Genomic DNA, 18,089 nt, shown 5'->3' with positions numbered 1-18,089 from the left:
AAAAAGAGTAGACGAATTAATAAACGAATTAAAAAAAACCTAAATGAATATAATAAATAAATAAATAAAAAATAAATAAATAAATGTCTTCAGTTTTAGTCTTTGTCAATTTGGTCAAATGTGTCAACACAACAAGCAGGAGGAAGTGTTGGTGTATCTGTTTATTGAGACTGCGATGTCTACATAACTGTGAATCAATGTGTCTGTATTGCAATACCTACAAATACAACCCGAAACTGAAACTAATGAAAACACTTTTAAACAAAAGAAACCAAATTTAAACGAGTAAACCCACTCTGTGAACTAAACTGAGTTGAATACAAATTAAACGAAATAAAAATAAAAACTGTAACAAAGCTGTAATAACTTTATTACATCTTTCTTTACACAGATCATATATATTTAATTAGGGACATTTTATTTTTTCTATTGAGTTTTTAAGATACATCAGAAAGCAAACCTTCATCACATTTTATCACGAATAATAAAATAGAAGAACAAAGAGGTGGAGGTGGATAATAAAACCATTCAATTGTTGACTGTTATTTCTTTTTTCTATTATTATTATTTATTACTGAACATTGTCTGGTGAGCTTATCATTAATAATATGTGTACATGCAAGTAATTTGTCGCAAGAATTATTTATATAAGTATAATTTTTGTATCTAATAATGTTTTAATGTTTTAATACAGTGTGTTTGTTGTATTCTCTGTTCTACTGTAAACTAAACTTTAATCTTTCATTATTCATAAAAATAAAGTAACAAATGTCTTCGTTCTGTTAGCGCTGTTCTGTAACACATTTAATAAGGGAACTTTTTCTTTATTTTCCCCTTTCTTATGTCCTTTTGTCTCTTTTCTGAGACCCATCAATTGAAATCAATCAAAACTGTTTCACACGTCCCTGAACTGTATGTGACTGATGAGAAAATGTTTTCTTCTTTCTCTGCTATGTCAAATTGAAAATGAAACCGAAATTGAGTGACGTAGTGATGGATGATCAGTTATTCTCCAGCCTCCCGAGGTGATGGTCATCATCATCAATTATCTGGAAGTGTTGTCGGAGGTTCATTTGTCACTATGTGTGGAGTCAGCTGAGGATGAGAACAAACTTTTTTCATCAGGACACTTTATTAATAACAATAATCACACAGACTTTGTTGTGGACAGCCAAAAACAACACACAGACATACACGCAGCTTATAAATGTTCCACAACAGGCACAGTTAGCATTGGGAAACTGCTATTATTCAAATTTTTTTACCAACTTCAGTCACAAAACTCCCAAAGCATTTTCAGTTTCCTTCTTCCTCTCAGTCTGTTTTACTCTGAGAGATGTGATCATATCCAAATGCTAGAAATTTATTTTTAAGGCCTCATTATCACTTAATGTAAAGAAATTCTTTGTCAACTGTTAATTAACATAACTGAGTATCATCTTGAACAGATGGCATTGGAAAGAAAATTAAATTCTCACACTGACAACATGTTTCACTTGTTCTTGGTCTCCATCACAAACATACAGTCTAACATACTACAAGGGGTAGACGTCACAACGTATTGAACATTTCAAATATCCCCATACGGTTGCTGACACAGTTTGAAACATCAATTACAAACAGCTGTCACTCACCTCGTTTCACACACATTGCACAGAGCAAACAATAATAATAATAATAATCTACAGTTTTCTCTTTAAGCATCTGTTGGTTGTACCTCTCTACCCATCTTTGATCATTTTGCAAGTTCAGTATCAAAATCCCTCCTTTGTATTAATCATTAAAGGTTGTGGCAGCAGTAATTCGAGATCACATTCCCTAAAGACATAATATACTCAAAGGTCTGCGATACGTGATGCTCAGCTGGTGGAGTAGAAACATTTTAAAGGCATTATGTGACACTTGTTTTAATGTTTTCTGTTTTTCTTTTTTGTGACTTGGGTGTGATTGCCATTTGTTTTAGCTGTCAGTACTATATGTGCATGTGTCTGTCTGACCTGAGAGCAACATCTTTGTTATATAGCCTACGCTGCAATTTCAATAAAGAAAGTCTACCAGCAGTACCACGTTTCAAAACTGCCAATACATTAGTGCAGACGTTTCCAAAGTCTGACAGTGAGTTATGACCCAGAGAAAGAGTTTTGACTCAAATTCACCTCACGCAGTATCTTTGCCTCACGTCTCTCCCTCCAAGCCTCCCACGCCACAGGGGGAGGCACACCTCACAGTTTGAAAACCTCTGCTTTAGTGTATTAACTACAGTGTAAATTGAAATGGACAATGTTACAGTAAGTGGAATGAATCTGGTGAAGCATAGAAGCTGAACATCTACTTTAGTATAGACACAAATCTTGACAATTTTTCTACCCCAACTGTACTCAAATATGATTTTCTAAATCCCAAACAAATACCATCCCTCCCCGCACTCCCGCTCAGCTCACAGTTTTAAACCCATGTTCTCAGTGGCTTCTATCAATCCAGTTCTTGAGGGATTTCAGAGGGAAGGGATGATGTTTGTTCAGGTCAGTGAACCGGGGTCCATTCACACAAAGACACTAAACAGAGGGAACTCTGACTGGTCTGGCTGCAGGAGGTCGACGAGGAAACAAATAGTCCCTGACAGGCCTTCAAACAGGCTGCAGACACTGGTCACTGAGTGGGAGCCCATCTTAAACTCCTCAGTGAAGAGGAACTCTGCAAACCTTTGGGGAGGAAAGAGAAGAAGAGTGGTGAGACATGAATGGAAAGTGACATTTTAAGTGAATACAGCTGATGGGGAAGTAGGTTACTGTAGTTCTTTTAGTTTCTGGCAGCCATGCTAGCGGCTCTGTGAGGCTGGATTCAGGCACAGTGGTGCTTTGAGCTAAATGCTAACATCGGCATGCTAAGATGCTTGTTTAGCAAGTATAATATTTATTATGTTGACCTTTTTGTTTAGCATGTTAGCATGCTAACATTAGCTAAATAATACTAAAACCAAGCTGCGAACTCTGTGGCTAGCAAATGAAGCCAACATGGAAGTAACAAAAACTGCAGTTCCTCAAACGGCCACTTGAGGCTGGCAACAGAAGTGAGTCAATCTCCATGAGGCCCTAATTAAAATGCCCAACTTTACAGCTGAAATAAACTGGTTTATAAAAACGGTTTTGGTCTCTGTAGCTAGCTGACTACTGTACGTGGTTTATCTTTATATAACTCGCCCATTTAAATTATATTAAGGCTTAAAGCTATGTGTGGGTGCCGTCACACGCAGATGTTTTCAGCCTCAGCTCTACCCACACTCCACATCTTAGCCCATTTTTGGATTGGCTAGGAGCCAGCGGAGTCTAGTGTCAGGTCTATGCACTTAACACATAGTACAGCAGAGGCTGATGGGAATGTTTTTCAGGTACTGGACAAAGTAACATTTTGACTCTGTGATGATTCTAGACGAAAAGTTTAGGAATCACAAAAGCTAATCAAATATATCCTGAAAGGAATGGGTTTATCTAATTTAATGGCAATCCATCCAATATCTGGAAATCTCAATTAAAAACAAACAACAAAAACATGAACTTGCTGGTGGCGCTAAAGAAAAGGGAGACAGCAGGAGGGATTTCTTGCCTCTGAGCACGGTAAATGTATTTCGAGTTGCCTGTGAGCCGATAGAGCAGGAGGAAGACGTAAGCACTGCCTGCAACTCCGTGACAAATCCCAGGTCCCTTCTTCAGCAGCCCTTTCTGCCACACAAGCTCCCCACTGCGGATACACGTATCCAGATACTGGGGCTTCTTATTGATCAGGTAGGCTTTAGCAAATAGATACGCCACACCTGCATGAGACAATGGAGACATGAATATAAACAGCAGAAGCAAGATGATGTAGGAACAACTGTGCACACTCATGGTGATGTGTGTACAATACTGAGTGTACCCGGGGCTCCGTGGCACCAGTGCACCAGTTCGTTCTCCCTCTCGATCATGGCACCCAGCTCTGGAGGCCAGTTACAGTTCTGCTCCTGATTCATGAGGAAATCGACGCTCTGCCACACCAGGTCCTTCTCTGCCCCACTGAGCACGTCCTGGTAGCTCAGCAGCATCTGCAACACTGAGGAGAGGCCGTGGGCTGCACCTGACAGGAGAGGAGGTGTGAGGGGATCACACATGCACACCCCCCACCCCTCGAACCAGGCATGCAGGGAGGCACCATGCCAGGCACAGAAACAGCCAAGCATCCAAGCATAAACATTCACAAAGGACTACTGGAGGACTTGTGTTGGTTTCCGTTTGTTTTTTATCTTCTCGTCTGTAGCCCACAATATATACTTGTCAGTTTAGTTTGACAGTAAGTGTTTTGTCTTCTGGCAGAGAGGAAGTAATGTAAGTTAAAAGGTTAGTAGCCTAAACCTGATGGTTTTAGAACAGTTGAGCTCCTGTCAAGTACATAATCAACTGCACAATCACTGCCCCACTAAAGAACCCTTCAATAACAGAGACACTCTGTCAGGATATGTAGTTGACCCGAGGATATGTGCTGAAACAGCATCGTAAACTGTATATTAAAGGGCCAGTGTGTAACATTGAGGAGGATCTATTGGCAGATTTTCATAGTCACCGTAGTTGCCACTAAATCCTACCCACTGGTCCTTTGAATTATTTAAATAAAACTAGAACTATTACTAAATGTAGTGTCTTAAGCTTTGCAGTATCAGATTAATAGTAGTAATAGTTCAAATTGCTTTAACGCAGTAATTTTGACAATTCAAAGACATGATATTAATTTAATCTAGATTGACAAAGAAACATACATGCTTCCATCTGAAAATGCCAGTTATAAATAAATAATAAATAAATAAAGTTGTGAAAATAAAACAGCTCTTTTGTAATCCCAATTTTAGCCCCAGACAAGAAAGTCGACATTGGACGATTCTGCAAAACCACAGATTACGTTCAAGGTGAATATTTTTTATGTTCAATGGCAAAGTTTTTTTTAAATGTTCACTCTCTACAATATATGTTAATGGCAGATATGGAAAGTTACAGTTAGGTAAAGATCATGGTTGTGGCAAATAACATAAAAACATTTGAAACATTGGACATTTTGGAAAAATAAGCTCATCTACTTTCTTACTAATAGTTAGACTCTCATATCTGTCTGTTATATATAAAGCTACACCAGCAGTCGGCTACATAATCTTATCATAAAGCCTGGAAACAGGGAGAAACAGCTCACTCGCTCTGTCTGAAGGCAAAAAATCCACCTTCCAACACTTATAAAGCTCACTAATGAATACGCTGTATTTAGTTTGTTTAATGTAAACATGATTTATGTGCCGGGGAAGTTCAGGAAGTTGAAGGTCCCGATGAAGATAAAGTCCACAGCACATAACATCCTGTAAAACGGCAGTTTGTTGTTATTACACTATAGCTGTTGTACAGATTAAACAAGCAAGATAAAACATTTTAATTTATGAGCTCTAGAGGTGTTGGTTGGTGGATACTTTGGGACAGAGTCAGGCCAGCTGTTTCCCCTGTTTCCACTCTTTGTGCTAAGCTAAGCAAACTCTCCTGCATTAAAGTCAAATGTCCTATAAACACATCCACCATACTGACCTCCACACCTTTACAATGCATCCTGCACTGGCGCCAAACACTGGACGTAAATCGTGAGGTGCAGAATCCTCAAATATGGACATAAGTCATTGGGACACTGGGCCAAGTCTTCCTAAATAAAGCCGGACATATAAAGGGAAAGCTCAGAGAGGAATTCTGTAGCTTTTTGATGTTGAGCAAATCAAATGAGAAACTCCCTTTGTGAGCAAATCTCTCAGGACAAGCAAACTGTAACACATGCAGCACCTGTAACCAGGTGTGTTCACTAAACATCCAGAGATATTTTGTAGTTTAAACAGTTCTGCTATTATTTCACCTCCTCGTCATTTCCATGCAGTAGTGGCCAGCGAGGCTATGCTTACAATGAACTCTGTGCTGGTGTGAAAGTTACTGAGGATCTCCAACCTTCACGTCTGTTTCCATCCGATGCAATCAAGGAAAGGAAAGTTAGCTTCACACATTAACACAGCAAGCCCTTCATCTAGAGCTGTCTCTAAAGCCTCCCTGTGTCTGTCACAGTGTGATAACAGGAGAGCCTCCTGCAGTCAGAGGACAGCAGCTCTTAAAGGGAGACTACAATCTTCACTTCTAAATGGTAACGCTCAAAGACGGAGGTCTTACCAAGATACTCTGTTCCATAGTACGAGTACATGAGGGGGAAAGGCTTTCTCTTCCTCCTGGCGTACTGTCTTCCTGACTCGATGATGGCCTGACAAATGGATTTGATTTGATCTTTGCTCAGAATCTGTAAAATATAAGAGAAAGTTATTAGGCAAAGTTTATCATCACTGGAAATACAGATATAGGATATAAACAAACTAAGTAATTTATGGCCATGAAAATTATAGGTATATAAAAATATATCATTATCATTTTTGTTTGTTTCTCTACATGTCATAATTGAATAATATTGGTCTGATTTCAGATTTTAAAACAGATGTATTCATTGATACATCGTCGATTATCTTCTGATCCAGAGATAATGACACTTGTGATCTTGACATACCAGCATCAAAACATTTCAAGGAGAGCTGTTCTTGGCTTCCATACATTTCATGAGGCATCTCCACACTGAAATGTCTTACTGATCAAGGTCAAGTACAACAATACCAATAACCTACAGTAGATGTTCACAATATGACATCACTGGCCGATGTACTGTGTCAACCAACTTATCAGTCTGGATCTGTTTTGTTTTTGTTAATCAATGCATTAATATATTTTAAAAAGTGTTTAAACATTAGGCCTTTTAACAACATAATAACCACATCCATTAGAGTTGTTATCTAAAGAGCAGTCACTTCCTCTCTGGGTGTTAACAGGTTGTTCAGGAGCTCACCTCTATGCACAGCTTCTGCCTGAGGACCAGGGCGGCACACAGGTACCCAGCCCGCCCCACAAACAGCTCATCCGAGCCGCACTCCAGGAAATGGATGGGCGCACACACTTCCCACAGGTTGCGAAATTTGGTCAGCGGCTTAACGAAATCAGCCAAGCCCAGGGATTTATATATGAGAGCGGCCACCGCGTAGATGCCCGCCCCGCCGAGCAGGAAGGCGGCTCGCATGTTCTTGTCCGGCTCTGCATCCACATATCGGACCGACACGTCGATGATCTGCTTGGCCGTCTTCAGGTAGGCGTCCCGGTGCTCGGAGAACCGCGGGCACTCGCTGACGTGATACAGCATGTAAGCCACCCCGGCCGGACCATCGTACAGCCCTCCGTCGCACTCGTTGATGTCGATGGGAACCTTTTTCAGGACTTGGTCGACGGTGGCGACGATGACGGGCACGATGGCCTGGGCGCCCTGGTCCGGGAGCAGCGCACCTTTGTAGTCGGTGAAGCGGTTGGCAAAGCAGCGGGTGTTTTCCATCACCGATGAACAGAACCGGGACTTCCTGCAGTACCACGCTAATGCCGCAGATGTGTCTGCCTGCTCGGAGGTATCCAAGGATGCAAGAGGAAACTGCGCTTCATCCAATCCTGGCAGCCCGCAGCTGATTGGATGTCAGCGGTGATGGTTCGGACTCATATTGGCTGATGGGACCTGCAACCTGTCTGCCCACACTGACCTGATCATTTAACCTTTAATGTCTGCTGATGAGGAGGAGAGGTAGAGGAAGTGTGCAGATACTCTTTTATTCTAATTAACAGTGCCACAGTATGAAATTGCTCCATACAAGTAAAAGTTATTTATTAAACATGTTTATTTAAGTAAAAGTACAAACGTATCAGTTCTCAAAAGTGTAAAAAGTATTAGTTTGTTTCAGAGGATTACCACCGGGTGAAATTGGACATCTACTCATGGGTCCAGAAAGCCTTTCACAGGTTCACTGTGTGTCAACAGGTTTGTGGTCATTTGATTATTTAAAGATCTCCTCCAGACATGCTTGGAATAATAATGTGTGGCTGGTTTGGTTTTTGTTTTTTCCACAAAACAAGAATAAAAGATTAATATCCTTAAAAAGACATCTACTCCTTCTACCTCTTTAAGAAAAAAATCTGAATCTATGGATATGCTAATTTAGTTATTTATTATCCAGTGAGAGGACATGAATGTGTATTTCACATATCTGTGCAGCTCTCAGCACCACAAAGGGCAGGGCATATGCATTTTTTCAATCTCCATAAATCCCACCCAACCCTAACCCATTAAATCTACTCTTCTATTTCTTTAAAAATACTAGAATCTATCCATATACAAATTTTGTTAATTTCTAAAGATTTCCTGCTGGACACATGATGTCTCCGAGTGTTTGTGCACTGCAGGTTTCAGGTTTCTGTCACATTTATATAAGTTGCATACTGGACAGAAACTATTTGAATGTCACAAATAGTTTGGAAGTGATGTTTGATGGTTTAATATTGGAATAGTTGGTATAATGCATCTACTGTGGGGGTCCTTGACATGAAAAAGTTTGGGATCACCAGGCCTGGACACTTTAAATCAAAACGATTAGATAATATAAACAAGAAGGTAAAGTGAGTTAGTAGAGTAACTGTAAAGAAATATTCACAAATGTTTAGAGTAGCTATCAGATTAACTTGTAACATTATGCTTCCTGTCAGGAAGAAACAAAGTATAACCAGTGAAAAGCCAGACAGTAATTCATCTAGTACACATACTCACAGTCAACAAGAGTCACTGTCAAACGTTAAAAAGTTACTTGGAACATTGTATTAGCACACATTAGCCTGACAGCTTTGTTAGCAGTAAGCTGATTACAGAAAAAACTAATTCTTCTAAACCAACAATGACAAAGCCGGAGGAATAAAAAGTCTACCCATTGACCGTATGGTTCACACTTGGGTCTACAGATAATGTTTCAACCTACTGTCAGTGTATTTGAGGTCGCTGTTGGTGTTACAGGTCTGAACAAATGGAGGATGTAACGCTGTCAGTTAAACTGCTCTGGCACTGTGGCCGCAGTGGTTGCTATTTGCAACAGATGTTTTTTGTGCTTTTGTACTTCTTGTTGAAAACCTCCCGTGGCACCACAACAACGAGTCATTTCTACAGGAAATCAAAATGTTAACTCATTCTCATTGTTATTCTTTCAGCTGTCAGTTCAGTATCTTGGCCACCAGGTAGCGACAGGCGCTGGCAGACAGCCGGCAGCTGTCCATGGTGCTGAATATGTAACGTTTACTGAGGTAGGATATGGTAAGTAGCCTAACTTATATATTTCAGTGATTTCTACTTTCACTATTTAAATAAATCCCTTTTCTGCCACTTTATACTTCTACTCCACTACATTTCAGAAGGCTATATTGTACTTTTAACTCCACTACATTTATCTGACAACTGTAGTTACTTTTGCAGATTGACAATTTATATAAAATAAATACATACACATATAACATATTGTTAAAGATTAAAGAAGATTGTGACTTTTTACAAAATAAAAGTGTCCTCTTTCCACACTTCAGATGTCTACAATTTGTTACCAGTTCCCCCTAAAAGAAATTTCCCCTCTAAACTTCTCTCATTAAACAACAGTTCAAGGCACAGAGGTCAAATTATTCATTATTTAATAAAAAAAAAGCAAGTATAATTCAAATCTATGTAATAAAATGTATTTTTCTTCTCTCCTATTAATCATCTCACAAATTTATTTTGCTACCCTTTGGAGGGGCCCTACCCCTAGTCAGTATTAACAATCTAATAATGTCATATATGATCATATATCAGACACAGGGGACACTTCTCTTCAGAATAAGTACTTTTACTTTGGCTGATAATACTTCTGCAACTGTCCACTAGGCCTTTCATTAGTGGTGACCAAGTTATTTTCTGATCTGATTCTCAAAACTCAAATCTTATCTATTCTTTAAGGCTTTTTATTGATTTGTTCTTATCCTGTAATAGTTTTTGGTTGTCTTTGATTCAGTTATTTATTTAAATACTTTTGTTATCTTTTTGGTAACTTAAATAATATTACTTGCTGTTCGCAGTGAGGACTAAACACAGTGAAGGATATTAAACAATAATCTTACACCGGAAAACTACCTCAGCACAATTTTGAGGTACTACTATTTCACTTGATTTTTGTTCTGTAAGACTTTCTAAAACACCCAATAATCTCATAGAATATAACACGATGCATTGATCAATTTCTAAATCACCAAACACCTGAAATATTCAGATTTATCACAGGTATCAGCCGCGTTCATTACAGCTTTATCACTCTTGGTGCCATTTCCAAGATAATTCAAGTGGTTATCTGAGTCGAGACTGTGTGAGAAAAGCTTTGAATCACATTTTAATTAGAAATTTTTAAAGAAAGAGATAAAAAGAAGATGAATGCCACAGAGATATGAATGTGGAAGCAAAGGGCATCTTTCTAAACTAATTCAAATTTTCTTCAGAAGGTAAAATGAAGCAAAATCAGTGCAAATTGAAGGAAGACTTTTCTGTGGGTTTATTCTGAAATAGAGAAGACACAAAGGCTGAAAGTAATAGAGAGCGAGATGGTGACGAGGTCACATCAAGGGAGAAGACAAGTGGATGCAATTGCACTCAGAGCTCTGAAAAACATAATTTGGTTCAGTGTGGTCCATCTAGTTATTACATGAAATAGCAGGCAGTGGAATCAGTGTCAGTTTTTGTGTTGTGTATTTCTGTTTGTGAGTTCAGAGAAAAGTGGTTCGAGTCCAAGCAGGCGTTTTACTTTGATGACCGTCTCTCTCTCAGTCTCGTACAAATAGCAGGAAACAAATTATACGTTTGAGAATTACCAAAACTCTGCAGCCATTTTGTTCTTTGAAAACAAATTAGGCAATTCTGACTAAAGTTCTCAAATGTGGGTCTGGAAAATTAAAATTGTTCAAGTCACGCTCAAAGAAAGATATTTCCATCGGTCTTATCTGCTGCCCTGATACAACGAAATTCAATTTGCATTTTTATTAGAAAATAATTTTTGTCCAACTGGCACCATCTGATGAACCAGTGAATAACGCTGCTATACGTCTCCAGGATGAGACGTGGACTAAAAGCATTTTGGACATGAACAAACACAAAGGTCTGACCTTCACCTCCATACCTCATCTTCAGTTACTGATCCTTTATGATCAGATGTTACTGTGTATGTTAGCTGGCTCCGGGCTTTGAGTGGATGGCCACTGTTGTTACACTGAGTGCATTTCATTGCTGTTATACAGGAAATAGAGACATTTCTTTATGAGGAGGTCCATGCAGCTGAACTGAGAACCTGAGTGTCAGGATCAGTGTCATTTCACAAGATCTCAGCTGAAATATGACCACATTCGAACTCAGTATGGAAAAATTATTCCAACTTGCAGTCAAAACTGAGCAGATCTGAAGCCAAGACCAGTGGCGGACTGAGGCTGTCTGAGGGGCCGGGGCAATAAAAAGGGCACCAGCTGCATGTGGAGGGGCATCAGTGGGGAGAGAGCTGTGGTGCATTTATTGTGGAAAAACCCCACTGGGCCACCGTAGAGGGCAGTTTATCATGTTTTATCTACCAGAGACATCCAAGAGGGCACATTTGTTTCTGCCAACTTGTTACTCCAGTACTCCTCATCTCAATTCCCGGTTCCTACATTTATATATCAGTGTGTAGAACACTGTACTGGTACACGTGGTAACATTGTGTGCATGTCTCACAATAAACTCTGAATTACATTAAATGCACTGAGGAGAGTTTAAAAGTTTCCCTCTGAATGAGGAACAACATTTTAACAACCGTAAAGTTACTTTATAGGAGGGAATTAAAGTGGGAATATATTCCCTGTGGACATTTTCACACCCTCATCTTGACAGCGTGTAATCTGCAGCGCGTGAAATGACGCGCGCAACAGCACGAGAGCATAAATGCAGGCGCCGGGAGAGCTCAGACTCTCGTGCAAGCTCTGTCCTCTCGCTGCAGGCTGCAATGTCTCTGGAGGATGCATTTGTCTTGAACTCAGAGGACAGCAGGGCTTTGAATGTTTCCAGAGGGTTTTGGGACTCGGGAGAGCAGCACCAGTACTTCATCTGGCTCCCGGGTATCGGGATCGCTGCTGTCTACGGGATCATCATCGTCGTGGGTCTAGTGGGGAATGTCACTTTGATGAAGACGTGTCTGTCGGTGAAGTCCATGCGGACGGTGCCCAACCTGTTCCTGTCCAGTCTGGCTCTGGGGGACTTGCTGCTGCTGGTCACCTGCGCCCCGGTGGACGCCAGCCGCTACCTGGTGGACGAGTGGCTCTTCGGCCGCGTCGGATGCAAACTGATCCCGTTCATCCAGCTCACCTCGGTGGGGGTCTCCGTGTTCACCCTCACCGCGCTCTCCGCTGACCGGTATACTTGTCACACAGTTAGTCGGTGCATGCTTTTGAAAGTGTTTTTAACTTCTTCTCACCGTTTAGGCTGAATAAACCTGCAGAGAGTGGGACAACAGTTTCAATACTCCACTGATGCGACATTACAGTGGGTGAGGAGGGTTTGACGCACGGCTGCGGCTTCAAATAGACATTATCATTATTCATTATTTAACTCACATTTATCAACAAACAGGCACCAAGAACAAACGATTAATCAAGTTGGCTGTTTAATTATATTTTGAATTATAACGAAATTCAAGTGACTAAACCCTGTAATTAATATGTCAGATTATCGAAGTTCTTTTAAGGAAAAGAGAAAATTATTAATTACAGGCTTGGAAAAATAAAGCTTTACTCTTTTATTCTTCAGCATGAGGTCTGAATGCTTTTTTGTTTGTTTGTATGTTTGTCAAAACGTAGTTATACTCACTGAATATTTAAAATGAGTGTAAAACTAAAAATTGTTGGATCAGCCTAAAAACAATATAGCAAACAAACATGGTCTTATTATATCCCCAGTGGTAGAAAGGAGTCCAACATTCATCCAGAGCAACCTCCCCACCCATCTGTTTTATATTTTAAGTTGTGAGAATTATTGTTAAATTGTAAAAACTACTGTGATTAGTATGATACTGTACAAATACATCAACTATAGTTCAAGTGCAATAAAGTGTGATGTTATGTGATGTTGAGTTGCTGTGAGTTAGACTGATATAATACAGTGTTGAAGGTCACAGGATGATTAACTGAAGTTACAACATCAAATGATGATTTTACCTCTGAATGAATCATATAACAAAGGGACATAAACTAGAACTCCAGTGATTATACGGCTCCTGAAGCTGATCTGTGATGAAACAGCTAAAAATATTAGGTCTATTACAGGTAAAGGAGGGTCCAGATTCAGATTTTTGGCAAGAAAAGTCATCTGAAAATGCTTTGGGAGCTCTGCCAACAGCTACAGTATTTTCAGAATTTTACCTTTGGAGATGTCTCAGCTTTTGGGAGCAAAAGAACATTTAATACCAGTTATGATTAAGGAACCGTCTCTTTGATCAGTAGCCTAACTCATCCTATCCAGGAGCTAATATTATCTACTGTGGCTAATTAAATTAGACTAATTTAATTTTCTCTGCTGTATAATCTACAGCGATATAAGCTATGAAAGCTTATCTTTCTTTGATTAACGGAACAAACTGAGTCTCCCTCAGTAGGAAGTGTTGGAGTCAAATCAGTGATGTGACAAAATAAATAAAGAATCTTTCTGCAGTTGTTTTTGATTACACACATAATGAAGAAATTATAATCAGCTCATCAGAGTTCATATTCATATGAACAGTCTCCCCACACAATGACAAAAATAGTGCTGCCCAACAAATGTCTCTTCCCAGGTACAAAGCTATAGTCAAACCGCTGGACATCCACAGGTCCAGCGCAAGACTCAGCGTCTGCTTCCGAGCGGGGTCCATCTGGCTGCTCTCTGTGACTCTGGCGATTCCTGAGGCCGTCTTCTCGGACCTGCACACCTTCACCACCAGCCACACCAATGAGACATTTGTGACCTGTGCCCCTTACCCACACGCCGGGGAGCTGCACCCAAAAATCCACTCCACAGCCTCCTTCCTAATCTTTTACATCATCCCGCTCTTCATCATATCTGTCTACTACTGCTTCATCGCTCACAGTCTGGTTAGGAGCTCTGTGGATATCCCTGCTGAAGGACACCTGCACCTCCAGAGACAGGTCTGAGCCTGGCCTCTGCTTATTTATCTCATTGTTATTTATGCTTTTCTCCATAACTGGTTGTCCAAAGGTAACACAATTCACTTACTATCACCTCTTAAACTCACTAATTAATTGAGACTTTAATTTGTAATAAACCCAAAGTATAAAAACTATAATTTGACATTTTGCTGCTGGTTATGGGACAGACTATTTCTTGGCTGGGACCAGTGGCTCGCTGGAGTCTCTGCTGGTTGTCTAACCTCTGCTCCCGGTCTGGGATATAACCCCTAACCTGACTGCGCCAGATGGTTTGCTAAACAGAACCATCTGGAAAATCAGTGTTGGAAACAGTTTGGAAAAGGCCCTTTTAAATAATACTCAATTCGCAGGTGATTGGATGAACCATCAGTCTATCGGGGTGAACATCAACCAATCAGACTGATAATAACTTAGTCAAACTGAAGCCAGTCGGGAAAAGAACGAAAGCATATTTTCCACAGAGAAAAGCCTTTAGTGCCGTTCTTTGTTCTTCTTTCAGTGAAGAAATACTCTCCAGTTCTGGATGAATGCATGACAGCGGCCCACAGAGCACGCACACCAATAGACTGTAGACAATAGACACTGACTTCTGGTTTAAACTTCACTTTCTAAATGTTACTGGGCTGAATGGATCAAATTCTGATAAAACAAGTCATTGGATTGACACAGGGGGATTGAAGGCTGGCAAGATGGATTCTCGCATTATTTTGTGACTTTTTGATCTCATGACTCGACATGAGGTTACATGACCCTGTAAAATGGCAAAAATATTTACACAAAATACAACAGTGAGCTTTAGAGATGCTGGTAGGTGGATTTAGTTAATCTGGACAGTACCAGGCTAGCTGTTCCTCTTTCTTTGTGTTGAGCTAAGCTAACTGGCTGCTGGCTCCAGCTAGGAGCAGTTATCAGTCAAGAAAGCAAATAAGCGTAATTTCCGAAATGGGTACATATCCCTTTCTTCAAAAATGCTCATGCAATTGTGCTGACACCCTTTCAGTGCTAAAATTCATAGCAATTTATTAGTTATTCACTTTTTTTCACTGAAGTCAAAGTTCTGGTGGTGCGTCAAATATCACATAGATACTTCACATTCTTGTAGCTTTGTTTGTTTGTAGGAACTGATTTATGCTCTCTCTACTCTCCCGTCAGATCAAGTCCAGAGAGCGTCTGGCCAAAACTGTGCTGGTGTTTGTTGGCCTGTTTGCTGTCTGCTGGCTGCCCAGTCACGTGATCTACCTGTACCGCTCCTACCACTACAACCAGGTGGACACCTCATTGGGCCACTTCATCGCCAGCGTGTGTGCTCGTATTTTGGCCTTCACCAACTCTTGTGTGAACCCGTTTGCCCTCTACCTGATGAGCAAAAGCTTCCGCAAGCACTTCAAAAAACAGCTCCTGTGCTGCACGTCTCCCAGCCGGTTGTACAGTCAGAACAGTGCGAGTACGAATATAACCACCGTCTGAAAGCAGTCGTGTTTTCAGAAACTTCGTAACACCTGTGCTGCAACAGGACTGGAGTTATGTTGATCACCTTTGCTCACACGGATACCAACAGACCAGACGGTTAATTCAGATCTTAGTAACTTCAGTGTGATGAATGGACACTGTTGCTATCATTTGTCCTTGTTGTCGAGCCATCTCACTCTCTTTATAACAAAATAATAATAATAGTGAGAGACAGAAGTATCACTGTAGATCACTATAACAAACACTGGTACAAAACATCTTTTCTCCTTGCTTGAGATAAATATTTGATGTCTTCCTATTTCCTCCATTTATTATTCCTTGAATAAATGTAATAGAAGAAAAAATATTTATAAGAATTTATTGTTTAACCCAAAGCTGTGTAGATAAAGTGAAAGTATGATCACTTATGGATTCAAATGATAAGAAAAACAACACTGATTTGAATAACTGTCATGAAAAGATAAAGATCAGCTGGTGGAGGTTTTCATGATGCCTTTATTTAAAAAAAAAAGCAAAATGTTGGCGATAGAGCAAAATGTTGCTCTGACATTTGAGGGTTTAAAGGTCCAGTGTGAAACATTCAGGAGGAGAACTGGAGTATTATACTCAGAGGTTTGTTCATTGGAGTATGAACATGAAAATAAGAATAGTTGTACCATTGTTGAACCGCCGTGTTTCTACAGTAGCCCAGAACGGACGAACCAAACAGATAGCGCTTCTAGATTGCGTTGATTCGCGTGTAGTTTCTTTCACACGCTTGAGAGGCGAGAAATATTCAGTTGGTTGTAATCTGCAACTTCACCACTAGATGCTGCTAAATCCTACACACTGGTTGTTTAATGGTTTAAAAAATAAAGTCAGCATTGTAACTTCTGCTGTTTTATTCCAGAAAGGTTTTATTGGCAACATCAGAATGTTTGTCAAACGTTAAGTTTCTATAATTGTCAAATGTCACATATTGTGTATATACAGATGTTTTTTATGTGTCAGTTAATAGTGTGTTGGTTGGCTTTACTTCGTATACATGTCAGCAGTGTGTGTTTAATATATAGGTATACCAGTAACAGTTATTTGGCTTATGGTTTAATCTATTGGTTATTTTTATGAATAATCAATTGTTCAGTCTAAAAGAGAAATATAAAATGCCTTGTTTTGTCACACCAGCAGTCTAAAACTTTAAACTATTCAATTCACTGTGATATAAAACAGATAAACGCAGCAAATTCTGACATTTTTAAAAATCAGGAAAATGTAAATAGCTAACAGTGAACATGTTAAACATTAAACCTACCTGCATCTGTGTGTTAGCATTTTCACCTGGTTCATGTACTGAATGTGACCATGTTAGCATGCTGACATTAGCATTTATCTCAAAGCACCATTGTGCACACAAGCATGGCTGTAAACTCTTAGTCATGTTTCTTGATTAAAGACTTGAAAGATTATTAAGATAATTGATGGTTAATTTTCTGAATTGTTTAAGCTCGACTAATATATTAGTAATAGCATTTAAACGTGACAGATAGGAGTACATACATTTACATAACTGCAATGTAAATTTGTTGTTGTTTTGTATCGTCTTCACCATGGTTACACATTGACAATATCTGGATGTTTATATACAGTTATACAATTTTATATGTACAGTCTGGACGTTGTTTCCATGAGAAAGTTTTGTGACTGTGAAGCTGTTAATGATGTCAATGAATAAAAGAACAAAACTTTTAGAGAAATTGATTTGTATCACAGAAGAGAGTCTGTCAGATAATATCTGACAGGGTTGAGCGAGTGCTCGGTTGAAACAAGTATCCGGTACAGATAATGTGCTAAAAGTGTGTCTTTTATAATAAATCTGAAACTCTGTTCTGTAGTTTCTTAAGCCCTGTCCATGCCCAGATTAAGCCCCCATCCATTCCAAGTACAGATATGAATATAGATTATTTAGTTGGTTGAACAGATACAGATCACAGTGTACTCGCTCATCCCTAATATCTGACCTTTTCCCATGGAGCAACACCAGTGCATAGAGCTCAGAGCAGAGGAATGAATTATTGAACTGATGATTACTTTTACTGCATTGGATCTTCTCTTGGTATGAAACCTGGACGCTCAGTATAAACCCCCTGAGAACTGTGGCTTCACAGAAAATGTCAACAGCAAAGATGTTAATCTATGTGCCCTCTGTGCACCCTCAAAAGAAGAGACTTCAGTGAAAGACTGTCGATATTTTGTGCCATTATTTTCTCACTGGTACAGTTGGATCTGGACGTGAGCAGCAGGAAATCCATCAACATGCACACACACGTACACAGACACACAAAATCACCACATATTTCCCTCTTTCAGAACTTCTGCTGAAGGCCGAGGCTTTTCTTTGCTGGTATGGTAAAGAAATGTCAAGTTAACTCAGCTCAAATAAGATTTTTCGGGTCACTGCAG

At 39.7% G+C, this 18,089-nt stretch overlaps 2 protein-coding genes across 3 annotated transcripts; one reads left to right on the top strand and one right to left on the bottom strand.

Moving 5' to 3' along the window:
- Positions 1 to 353: 353 nt before the first annotated feature.
- Positions 354 to 7,522, bottom strand: LOC127366013 (lanC-like protein 3). Of its 2 annotated transcripts, XM_051404680.1 has the most exons (5): positions 6,931 to 7,522; positions 6,213 to 6,336; positions 3,913 to 4,110; positions 3,604 to 3,811; positions 354 to 2,702 (listed from the first exon to the last, which is right to left on the bottom strand). In XM_051404680.1, the coding sequence occupies exons 1-5, from the start codon at positions 7,462 to 7,464 to the stop codon at positions 2,543 to 2,545; spliced, it is 1,224 nt and encodes a 407-aa protein (XP_051260640.1). In that variant the 5' UTR covers positions 7,465 to 7,522; the 3' UTR covers positions 354 to 2,542. The 2 variants fall into 2 exon arrangements, with proteins under 2 accessions (XP_051260640.1, XP_051260641.1); XM_051404681.1 differs by lacking the exon at positions 3,913 to 4,110.
- On the top strand, positions 7,519 to 17,427 carry LOC127366014 (gastrin-releasing peptide receptor-like). The gene is made up of 4 exons (XM_051404682.1): positions 7,519 to 7,938; positions 9,153 to 12,393; positions 13,808 to 14,159; positions 15,333 to 17,427. The coding sequence occupies exons 2-4, from the start codon at positions 11,897 to 11,899 to the stop codon at positions 15,645 to 15,647; spliced, it is 1,164 nt and encodes a 387-aa protein (XP_051260642.1). The 5' UTR covers positions 7,519 to 7,938; positions 9,153 to 11,896; the 3' UTR covers positions 15,648 to 17,427.
- Positions 17,428 to 18,089: the final 662 nt, after the last annotated feature.

This window comes from Dicentrarchus labrax, unplaced genomic scaffold (genome assembly GCF_905237075.1).
Source record: "Dicentrarchus labrax unplaced genomic scaffold, dlabrax2021, whole genome shotgun sequence".
Lineage (NCBI taxonomy): Eukaryota > Metazoa > Chordata > Actinopteri > Moronidae > Dicentrarchus > Dicentrarchus labrax.
This window is presented reverse-complemented; position numbering and strand designations above follow the sequence as displayed.